Source organism: Corvus hawaiiensis, chromosome 5 (assembly GCF_020740725.1).
Source record: "Corvus hawaiiensis isolate bCorHaw1 chromosome 5, bCorHaw1.pri.cur, whole genome shotgun sequence".
Taxonomy (NCBI): Eukaryota; Metazoa; Chordata; class Aves; order Passeriformes; family Corvidae; genus Corvus; species Corvus hawaiiensis.
The window spans coordinates 18,476,333-18,488,510 of record NC_063217.1 but is presented as its reverse complement, the minus strand read 5'-3'; the positions used below and the strand labels follow the sequence as shown (position 1 = coordinate 18,488,510).

General features: G+C 39.3%; 1 protein-coding gene across 4 annotated transcripts in view; it reads left to right on the top strand.

Annotated features, from left to right (window-relative positions):
- PPARGC1A (PPARG coactivator 1 alpha) overlaps nt 1-11,411 on the top strand; it is a 368,736-nt gene extending 357,325 nt beyond the window's left edge. For all 4 annotated transcript variants that reach the window (XM_048304122.1, XM_048304125.1, XM_048304126.1 and 1 more), the window contains exons 11-13: nt 4,071-4,192; nt 4,544-4,695; nt 7,582-11,411. In XM_048304122.1, the coding sequence (XP_048160079.1) occupies nt 4,071-4,192; nt 4,544-4,695; nt 7,582-7,685 (378 nt within the window). In that variant the 3' untranslated portion in view covers nt 7,686-11,411. The remainder of the gene's footprint in view (nt 1-4,070; nt 4,193-4,543; nt 4,696-7,581) is intronic.
- The last annotated feature ends 767 nt before the right edge of the window (nt 11,412-12,178 follow it).

The window sequence follows — 12,178 nt, the reverse complement described above, 5'->3', positions numbered from 1 at the left end:
ATCTTCCTATTCAAATGTTTTTACTGCAAAGAAGAATGAGCAAGATGATGAAAGAAGACAGACATGTTAGGCTTGATGGAGTTGACCGGACTATTCTTTTTCTCTTTTTACCTGGCAGAGCAATGAGCCACACTTCAGGCTTATGATGCAAAATAAATCATGTGCACTTTCGGGAGGGAAATATGAACAAGTACCTTCTGGAGTTTCCTGCATATATGCCCATATAAATTGAAAACAAAAGCTTTTCTCTGCCTTTCTCTAGGTTTCCAAGTCATCTATCATATATCCTCTAACAAGTGCAGTAAACATCTTACTTAATATGCACATACAGACTTACACATGTAACTTATTATCAAAAAAAGGTCTTTAACATTTGGAGGTGTGTTGTAATCTTGTTAGGCTTCTATAGCTCTTATTATTAATGGGAATGAAAGGAAGGCATCTCTGTGAATATTAATACATTCTTTCATAGTTGCTTTAAATAAGCCGAAGTTAACCAAGGCAAAGACAATGCTGTGTGAATCCTGTGTTCTCCTGTATGTTATTCCATCACGGCACTCTGCTTAAAAAAATACTTGAACCCATCTCCTCACATGTGCACACTGGAGGACATATGGTACATTTCAGCATTAAATTTGAATTTCCTTAATTTTGCAGGTTCAACTTATTCCTTTAACGGTACTTGAACAGGCTTTTTTTTTAATTGTTCAGTTTTGGTTTATTACAGTTGACTTAAAGGGATATTAGAGATACAAAGGTTATTAGAGGGATAGAAGAAGAAAAAATTGCACAGGCATGCAGACAGACTTATGGAAGAGTGTGCACTAGATATTTCCATCACACTGTAATACAACAATCTCCATGTCAGTGAGTGAAACATTATGTTTTTTTCAGTTGAGATGTATTATCTCAGCTGAAGTATATTAGACAGTCTGGTGTGTTTATGTTCTGCTCCATCTGGTCAGTCATTTAGGTTCAATAGCAAGTATCAATGGAATTGTTTCTTATCAAGTGTTTCAGTGTGGTTAAATCCTTGTTTTGGTAAAACAGTCTGAAAAAGTAATTACTGTGCATATGCAGATTTTCCTGGTTTTGAAGTTTACAGCACCCAACCATAGTGAAGGTAAGCAGAATTAGAATGGGGAAAGTGGAAGAAATGCAGATTTCTGTAGCTTGCACTCTACAGTCTCTGGTTCACAGAAGCCCTACTGAAACTCCTCTGTCAAGGTCAGGGCTGTGGACTGGGAAACAGTAGAGACAGAGGTAAAAAACAGCAGCTGTCTGTGCCCTAAATGTATGGCTACCCATGAGCACAAGTCCTTTTAGCCATCCTGGCTTCTCCAAACGGCACTGCTATGGCAGAGAACAAGGGCAGCTTTTGGACCCTGCATTTTGGAACATTTTAAAATGGATCTGCCTGTCCCAGCATGGTTACAGAGGACTACCAAGGCACTCACCATGGTTCCTTACATAATCAAAAGCAGCAGTAGTTTCAAGTATCTAAATGAGATCCTTACCTGATCCCACTGATTAAGGAGAGCTTATACATACTTTGGTACAGCAACCAAGGACTCCACTGGGCTGACCAGGGACCCATAAAGAGCACAGGTAATTCTTGTGCTATTCCTTAGTGGGTAGGGTTTTGGGATAGGAATGTTCGATTCTTGTATCTCTGTTTTCTGCAGCTTTGAACTTTCATTCCTCAGGAGCTTAGATTAACTGGATCTGAGCCCCTGAGATTTGTGAGGTCAGGAAAAGAGTCAGTGAAAGTAGTTTACTGAAAGTGCTAGTAAGAAGGAGTTTCTGTTGGGAGACAGATATTTTAGTGTTGGCTTACTGCTGCAGGAATTGTTTATTCTTTTTGCATTAAATAGTTCCTGAGAGCAAAGTGCTCTCCTGGGAGCAGGAAGATAAGATTTTCAGCACCCCTAACTAAGAGTTCTGATGGTCTCTTTATCTCAAATGAATATTCAAAACAAGTAAAGAAAGCAACATCAATATAATTTCTGGTTTTACATGTGTTTTGGTCTGATCTCAATTGTATTGTCCATGGTCCAAGAATGACTAGTGCTTTATGCCTCTGTGGGGACTCATGGAAAAGATACATTTCATGCTATATCTGAATTGTAACACTATAAACTACCTGTCTCTTCAGGCTAGAATGTTTCTGAGCAGGAATGCAAGTCTATATTTAGGTCCCTAGTGCCTCTTGCACTGCACAGTCGAGGTGCCATTAGCCTTTAGGCACCTCCAGGTTACGATAGTCATGAATTCTCAGCAGTCAGTGTAGCTCCTTCGGCATTCGGTGCCTAAATTCTGCACAAGTCTCAGGTGCCAAAGTTGATGGTTTAAACTGACATTGCACCACTGACTGACAGATTCACACCAGCTGAGAATGTGGTGGTGGTTCGATTTATGGGACTACTGCGTGGGTGTGTAAGGGATGAGCTGTAGGGCCAGTAGTGCCAGGCCAGAGGCAATCGGAGGCAGGAAGGCTGAGCACCCAAGCCATGTGTAGCTTGTGCTTCTTTGCCCTGATTACCTTAAGGTCAGTGTTCTAAAGATCTCCTTTTTCCATTTTCTTTTCTTGCAGCTCACTAAATGGCTCTACCCTTAGAAAAGTGTTTATCCTAAAATTCATGAAGTGACTCTTCAAGGGTTTCCCAGTCCTTCCCTCATTCTGCTCAGCATTTGTACTAAGGAAAGAATAATACGACCATGACTTGTTATAAAAGTACCTGATGCTTTATTCCAAGTGTTGAAAGAACATGCAGAAGATACCCTAGCCTAGGAACTTCAGTCAGATGGTTTTTGTTCTGAATAAACCAAAAGGCAGTGGTGACTGCGGGATATATTTTACTTCCTGTCATTGCCCCAGAAATATTTGTTTTAATAAAAGACATCTTTTGGACCTAGTCCTGGTTTCTGCTGGCATAGAGTTAATTTTCTTCATAGTAGCTGGTACAGGACAGTGTTTTGGCTTTAGTATAAGCATAACGTTGATAAGAAACTGATGTTTTAATTGTTGTTAAGTAGTGCTTACTCTAAATGGAGGACTTTCCAGTTTCCCATGCTCTGCCAGGGAGCAGGTGCACAAGATGCATGGAGGGAGCATGGCCAGGACAGCTGACCTGAGCTGGCCAAAGGGATATTCCATAGCATATGGCATCATGCCCAGTATATAAACCAGAGGGAGTTGGCTGGGAGAGGCAGATCGCTGCTTGGGGACAGGCTGGGTGTCAGTCAGTGGGTGCTGAGCAATTGTAGTGTGCAGCACTTGTTTCTCTTGGGTTTTATTCCTCTCTCTCCCCTTTTCATTAGAATTACTATCATTATAATTATTACTATTATTACATCTTACTTTGTTTCAGTTATTAAGCTGATGTTAACACAGGCGTTTTACCTTTTTCTGCTTTTCCTCCCCATCCCACAGGGGAGCAGGGAATGAGCTAGGGGCTGCGTGGTACTTAGTTGTTGGCTGGGTTTAAAGTATGACAACCTTAAACAGTTTTCCCTCTATTTTAAGGTATGGATTATGGTGGAACATGATTGCAGGATGAATCAGCTCTTGAGTCATATGAGCTTATAACGTTATGCTTGTAATGTTTTGTTATGTCTGTGGTACTCTTACGCAATTATTGTGTTATCTTTCTGCAACTAAGATGAGTTTTGATCAGTATTGTATACGTGGCAAGAGAAAGGGAGCTCCTAGTTTGGAAGAGTTTGCAGTCCTGGAGGGGAAGTGGTAGAAAGGGTGACAGGGAAGAAGGTGCAGTAGGATACAAAGGGAAGCATCTGTCAGTGTACAGCAGAACAATAACAGCAATCCATGTACCCTTCCAGAAGCACACCACCTGACAAATGTGGTGTCATTTAAATACCTTAGATGCTTTCCAGGAGAGAACTACTTCATGTACTTGCAAGATGCAGTAGGTCTTCCACAAGAGATTGTTCCTATAATTATGCATCCTCTGCACATCTGTGTGTGTATTTGCGTGCATGTATGTATAGGTTCATCTCTATTACACATTTGTTAAAAATACGCCTTCCCGGTTGCTCTTTATCAACAGGAAGAACGCCGTGTGATTTATCTGGGTAAAATCAGACCTGACACAACCCGAACAGAACTGAGGGATCGGTTTGAAGTTTTTGGTGAAATTGAGGAGTGCACAGTAAATTTGCGGGATGATGGGTAGGAACTTTTGAGATTATTTCTTGTTTGAGATCTGCCATATGTAAAAAATTATGGGAGTGAGATTACTGGTATGAGAGTACCAGTATAAGTCCTGTGACAGATGACATGCTGAGTTCAAAACCTTACTTATTTTCTTTCATCCTTATTTATTAATCTTGCTAGTTGAGATTTCCCTGTCCCAGAAATAAGTATTTAGCTGCATGACAGGACAATCATGCTGATAAATGGATGCAGTACTTCTGGCATTTCCAATGCTGGGTCTCCAGCAAGTCTTGCTTTCAGGAAGGGGTTACACTAATGTGTGTTAACTCTTTTCAGCTTTTGTTCACAACTGTTTTTCAATGACAGAGACAGCTATGGTTTCATCACCTACCGCTATACTTGTGACGCCTTCGCTGCTCTTGAAAATGGATACACTTTACGCAGGTCAAATGAACCTGATTTCGAGCTGTACTTCTGTGGACGCAAGCAGTTTTGCAAGTCTAACTATGCAGACCTAGGTAGGTATTTTGTTCTATGTGAATTAAAGTACATAACTGGAATCTTGTAACTCATGAGAATTTAGGGTTTGCTTCTTTTTTGCTTACTGCTGATACAATTTAAATTATTGGAGGGGTGTTGAAGAAAGTGGTTTTCACTTGCTGTAAGACATCTGTAAGAAATCTGTAAGAAATGCCGTAAGAGTCTAGTAATGTGAGCTGGCTTCTTTCAAATACTCCAAACTATGAATATTCTTTTAAAGCCCATTTCCATCATTATGAAAAATAAGTGCTCAATATATTCAATAATACATTTCTAAGTTGAAAAGATAGCACCACAGAAACTTCCCACATGCTTTACTATTTATTGCTATAACTGTTTGATTCCAATACCTCATTTATGTATATGAGCAGCAGTAAACAGAGGACAGAGTAGATTGGTCAACCCAAAAACTTCATGATGATTCTCACTTCATTATGAGTTCTATTGTAGATGGGCAGAATTTGCCAGGGGCACTCCTTAAACATGAATCATAGTAGCTCAAGTTTGAAAGGTAGAAGAGCTTGTGGCCAAATCTGACCCTTAGTGTGGCAAAAGCCATTGACCTCAACTGGTGATTCTAAAATTGTGCATAAGCACCTATGTATGAAGGTGTCTCCTTGCAGGGCCTTCCAGTCATGATATAAGAGGTTCCAGCCTGTCGAGAGCTTAGCAAATCTCTTGGTGTTTACAATGATGTGGGGCTTTATGCACACCAGTCTCCAGCCCCCAGTATGCTATGATAACTCCAGTCCCAAGTGTGCATGCTGACTGTGACAACACATCTGGGTCTGTGTGAGTCTTGCCTGGGCAAAATGTATGGTTCTGTCCTATGCTCCGAATCAGGGTCTGGTGCTTCCCCTTGCAAGGGTTTTTGGAGATGTTCAAAGTCCTACAGCAGGAATACTGATGTTAAGTATATGCATAAAGAAACTATGCAGACTACCAAAACAACCTGTGTAATATTACAATATATTATAAACTCACCTCTTATTTAATTACCTTTTAAAATGTAAAGTATTCATTAAATGTTAAACCTTTCCTAATACCTGTATAAATAGACTAAAGGCATGGGATGTACTCTTTTCTGAATAACACAGCAAGGCACATTTTGCTGTTGAATCTATACTAATCAGGTATTGTGGATTTTTTTATGAATAAATGACCACAGTCATTAAAATCTCTCATAACCCTATAACACAGTGCTAATAAAATCTTGTATGTGCTGCCCTCGGCTTTGTACAATGCAGGAAGTGAATACAGATATATTTTTTCTAACCAATTGATGTCTTTTCAAAATAAATTATAAAGATGATACGCATTGTTCACAATGAATATGCTATAATTCACTTCAGTGGCTAAACAGATAATGTAAAGCTAAGAAAAGGCAATTGACTGCTGAAGAGATATAGGGTTGATGTAGAAAATATGAAAGGTAGCAAGGCATTTGTCGAAATGTAGGCTGATAAAAACAGTAAAACCAGATTGAAGTCTTGCCTTGATTTGACTTATCTTCAGCAATGGAAGCCAAGGTCATCTCTGTATCTCAGAAAATCTGGGGTTTAAAATAAGTTGTCTGAAGGGAACCCTCTTGAACATTATTCATCATTGGGAGTATTCCCTGTCAGTTCTCTCCGTTGCGAGCGGGATTCCCAGAGTATCTGTGAGCAGACTGTTTTCACTTTGTCCTGCTGACAGCTTGAGCTTCTGTACTTCAGACTGCATTCCCTGTATTTTGCAGAGTATCTGATAGAGCAACATAAGGAAATGGCAGGATGAACTTTAAAATTCATGAGCTGGTACTAGGACAGAGAGAATTAATCAGCTTTGGGCTGAGCACAGAAGAAAGAAAACACTCGAAAATAGTAGTCAGAAGTTTAACACCTCTCCTCTGTGAGAAGATACTGTCTTAACAGAACTTGTAATGAACATTTAATGCAGAATGTGTCTTATAGTGGTAGATGGGGAGTTCTGATTAATTCAACACAAGAAATGGCAAGAAAAGGGCACTCTCATAAACGAGCTGTGACACAGGAACTGGTGAGAGTCGGTGTTACACAGGGTTGACTCCAAAAGGAAATTCAGTGCTTGCAGCCATGTCAATAATTGTACTGGAGCTGTGTGGCCACAAACATACAATCCCTCCTCTGTGCTGGGAACAGACTGACGTCCGTGTCTGAGCAGCTGATAAAGCTGAAGCAGGTATCCCAGGCCACAGGAGCTGGGCTCTTCTTGCTGCTATGGCTCATCACATGTGATGCAGAAAGCTGAGGAGCCCACCTGAAGACTGCTCATACAGCCATGCAGAGGCCCTGCCCAGAATTGCTCACACTCCAAACAAGAAGCAAAACTAGAAATTCTGGCAGGTGTAGAGACTTCCACAAGACCCCAGAGTAAGGCAGGCAGAAGCAGCTGTGTCCTCTGTGCACTGCTCACAGGCTGCCCTGGCTATCTTCAGAACGTTTCTCAGGAGAATTGTCTTGGATATTGCATGTTGTGAAACAGCAGTTGCAAGGCAAGGGTGGAGTTTTGGTTAAGGCATCTGTCAACATTATCTGGACTACTTGGAGACCTTTGAGTGTCTCGGTGCTCAAGTCCTTGAGGAAATTGTTTTGAGTTAACCTGCTCTAGATGCACATGCAATTAGTGGTTCTTCCCCACTTCTGATGATGTGTAGTGCTTTTGTTAAGTGCTGCTTCTTACCAGGAATGCCTAAAGCTTCTGTGATGATCATTGCTATGCTTTTATCATCCCATAAAGTTGTGGTTGTAAGGTGGATTTTTTCTTCAGTGCCTTGTTTGTACTGATGTACAGAGAAAATAAGTAGTTCTTGCCTCTTACTTAACCTTGCATCCTTTGGGTTTCAGATTCAAACTCAGATGATTTTGATCCTGCTTCCACTAAAAGCAAGTATGACTCCATGGATTTTGATAGTTTACTTAAAGAGGCACAGCGGAGCCTGCGTAGGTAACAAGCATGTCATCTGAGGAAAACAAAGGGATGGCGAATACCTCACGGACATCATGTCCTTCAATAATGGACAACTAAAAAGTCGTACTTAGGAATTTCTCCTACTTTACACTCTCTGTTCAAAACCATGGTTTACATGAACACAGCTGCTCGAGGAGTGGAAGGGCAGGATGCTGTCCAGTAAGCACACGCATGTCCATGGGTGTCAGCTTCGCTTTCGCGGGTGAGCGGTGGCGGGGGAGCCAGGCATTCCTTGCGAGTTCAGTGCAAATCACGAGACATGGCAGCAGTTCCACAGAGATACACATACAACGATGAACTGCAAAATCTGTACATATTGCATTTTAACAAAAAAGAACAAAAACAAACAGAAAAAAAACCCCAGTGTGAGAACTGCGGCTGCTGATGTCTGGGGATCAGACACTGCATTTTTTTTTTTTTTGTAAAGAAGCTTCTTCTCACAACACAGTGATAATATGACAATCCAGAAGAAACCACAGGTCCCAGAAGCCTGCAATCTGTCTTAGCTTTGTTTTAAGATTGTTCTTTTTTTGGTTGGTTTGTTTTTTGGGTTTTTTGTGGGGTTTTTTTTTGCAGAAAAGAAAATCAAAAGGCTCAAGCTTCCCTAACATTTTGAAGTTTCATCTTTTAATTCTGACACCCATGTAAATGTCTACAACATTGATCTTCCACAGAAAAATTTTCAAAGCCTTGTTAATGGTCAAATGTGCAGCTTGTTCAGCGATTTATTCTAATGAGCGGACGTGGTGTTACATTATTAATGAGAGTTGGATATAACTATCTGGGTGTGTGCACAGGTAGTTTATTTGCTACATTCTCTAAAGTAGTTGAGTATTTACAAATGTTAAATGGAGTATTTTTATTTATGTACATACTGTATGACGATGTTCTTTTTTGTTACAGCTACGCACTGTAAATGCAGCCTTCTTTTCAAAAACTGCTGAATTTTTCTTAATCAAGAATACTCAAATGTAATTATATGAGGTGAAACAATTATTGTACACTAACATATGTAGAAAGCTGAACTTACGCTTATATATATTTGATTGTAAAAAAAAAGAGAGAAGTGTATGGGTGAGGGTGTGAGTGTGCATATGTGTGCGTGTGTGTCTGAGTGCAAAAATGCATTATACACATCCATCCCTCCTTTGGTGAGCTTATATAAGAATTTTGTCAAGAATTATCCTAGCCCAAAAGATATTAACCACCTTCTGCAGTATTTTTCCACATTTTTCTCATTGCTTGATTTTCTTTTGCAGTTTTATACACTGAATTTGTTAGGGGAATGAAATTTTCTCATCTAAATTTTTCTAGAAAATATCATAATTTTATGTAAAGTCTCTCAAATGGGTAATCATTAAGAAATGTTTTTATTTTATGTATCAACAGTAGTTTTGGAACTAGAGGTCAAAAATCTTTTTAAAATGCTATTTTGTTTTAATTTTTGTGATTTTAATTTGATAAAAATATGCTGAGGTACTAAGTACAGTATGATTTTTACAGTAATTCTGTGTCTAAACACTGTTCTTGAAGCCAGTAATCTTTTCATTGGCAGAGTTTAATGATGGTATTTATCTATATTTTTTACAGTTATGCATCCTGTATAAATACCAATCCTTCATTCCTTTGTTTACTAAAGAGACATATTTATCAGTTATAATTATCCTATTTATTATAAATTATGAGATGACTAAAAGAATAAAAAGGCCAGTGGAAGTTTTATGCCTAGGATGCATGATGGTTGTCAGTTTGGAGTAAGCAAGTGCTTTGTTCGGAAATTCTGCTTTTGCAGAAGCAGTGGGTTGGTTTTGGGTTTTTTCCTTTTTTTTTTACTATGCACTAGCATGGCCTCAGATGTGCACATAACGTTGTTGCTGATGACATTGCTTCTGTTAAATTAAATACAAATTTCAGGAAAGAAAAAACCACAAGAGTATAAACTACTGCTATTCTGAGCATCAGAATTTCATCTGAACTCGGAGTCTCTACTGAATCAGCAAAGTTTGGAATTTGCTTGTGAATGTATAGATTTGTTATTCTACTACTCTTTGGCATTCATGATTCCTCTTAAAGGTATGGCACACCTAACTATTTAATCTACTTTCCCACTCTAAATCTTAGAAAACTGATTCTACCCCCATAGCAGTGCAGTTGATTTTGATGGCTGCATTCATTTTATCACCAGCATATTGTGTTCTGAGAGATTCCACTGTCTGTCCTGTCCTGTCGGATGCTTGCTTGATTTTTTGGCTTCTTATTTCTCAGTAGATAGATAGCAATAAAACAAAAAAAAAAAAAAGAACTTTTCTGGAGGTTCTGTGTTACAAATGTAACATTCTTTACTCTGCATAATTCTTGTTGTTGCTCTGTAGGTTAAAAATGCAGGTATTTTAACTTTGTGTGAATGCCAAACTAAAAGTTTACAATTTTCCTTTCTGGATTTTGAGTATCTTCTGTTGTAAAGAAAAATATTAAAAGCAATAAATTATTTTTAAGAAATCAATATTTAGTATATCATATTATGTGTTCAAGGACCAGATGCATTACCTGTTTTGCCTTTACATTTCTGTGATTAAATTTTAAAATGTTCTCTTTTGCCCTAGATTGCTGGCATTAATAAATTGGTGTGGGGCTTGTGTGGGGGCATTATTTATTTTTCACCAAGCAGGCATAATGATGTGATTAAATTTTTTTTTTCACTGGCCTGGCAAACATTCTCATCTTGAAGATGGCTTTCCTCTGTGGATTTACAAATTACATATGAAATTAATAGAGCTAGGATTGCTGAATAAAGCTATTTGGATCCTTCATAGACACTGTAGTAGGAAATCCATCAAAATATAAACTCGGTGTTTGCTTTTCTTTTTTTCTTCCCCAAGAACATTTCAGATTAGCACATGTACCACATTGTCACCAGAGGCAAATTGCAGTGTAGCTCTGTGTGTCTTTTATATGAAGATTGTACTGTTGCATTCATGCTGTGGTAAGTACCACATCCGCAATACAGGTAACAGAACTGGTACTTAGGAACTGTGATCTTTCCAAGACCTGAGTAATTCCTACAGAATGGAAAATTATCTAAATACTAATCCAAACAGAGGGAGCCTAAAGTTGAAGAAAAATATCTATGCTAAACTACTCTGAAAAGTAGTTGGGCTGTCATCACCAAGAGCAGCACTGAGAGGAAAGTTTGTGCCTCTGGGGTAATAATACTTGGGTCAGTTAAAAAAAAACCAAACAACAAACACGGAACAACCACACCTCCTTGTCATCCCTTTAGATGTAAGCCTACAGTAGGTAATGATTATGTGTCCTTTTTAATGGCTGTAATGAGAACTTCAATCACTGTAGTATAAGATCTGATCTATAAATGACCTAGAATAGCCATGTAATAGAATGTGATGATTCTAAATTTGTACCTATGTGACAGACATTTTCAGTAATGTGAACCACTGACCTGATAGAGCTACTGTAAGATTTGTACAGTAGGTGAACGTAAAGTTGTAGGTTGGACTATGCTGAACAGGGAAAGTGAGATACTAGTTAAGCCCAAGGTGGGCTATTTTCCACCTGCCGATTCTACATGTACTTTTGTGGTTTAATTCATTGTATGAAAAATTCCTGTGATTTTTTTTCTTTTTTTTTTAATGTGCAGTACACATCAGCCTCACTGAGAAAATAAAGGGAAACGAATGTTTCAAATCCATTTCTGTTTCTCATTTTTGTTACAAGTGACAGGTTTTTTCTCCCACAACTGGTTGTGTACTGGGTTTTGTATTACTCTTTCTAGCGATTGTAATTTATTTCAGATTATAGGCCAGAGCACACCTGCATTGCTGCACTTTGGGCAGGGTACAGCGTCACCAGTTTTAATACATTTAATGGTAGAAAGGTGCTATGTGCCTTTCTGCCATGAGTACCCAAGTCTGTTGAAAAGACATGCCATAAACCATGTAAGAAAACTTTTAAAAAATCCTCGGTAGAGTTTAAGAGTTGCTGGTTTGAGTTAGAAGGGGGTGGGGAACATAAGGACTTTTCTTCTGGCCACACTGAATCCCAGTTCAGGTAGTAGGGACTGAGAAGTGCAAAATGGTTGGTATCTTCCATCCTGACATGATAAACGCCTGGACTAGAAGTAAGCCTGTCATGAGAGTCCTTCACCAGCCTCTGTCTCAGCAGACAGATCAGGAGGACCAGACAGGTAGGTGGCTGGACAGGTATGGCTTTCCTGACTCCTTTGTGGATCAATACAGCATGCAGCATATGAGCTTCCACACCAGCATTGCCACTGGGCAGGCAACAGGTAGGCCTGGGGATGGCAGAGGGTATTCACACCCCTCTCCTTTACATGCGCAAAAATAGGGGAAGAACCACTTTTGTTTGGTTTGCCCAGGGTTCATTCACGGGTGGCCAATTCATGGCTGCAGGCCTGTCCTGCTGTGTCAGCAGCCTTCTCTGGGGGTGCACAGCCCC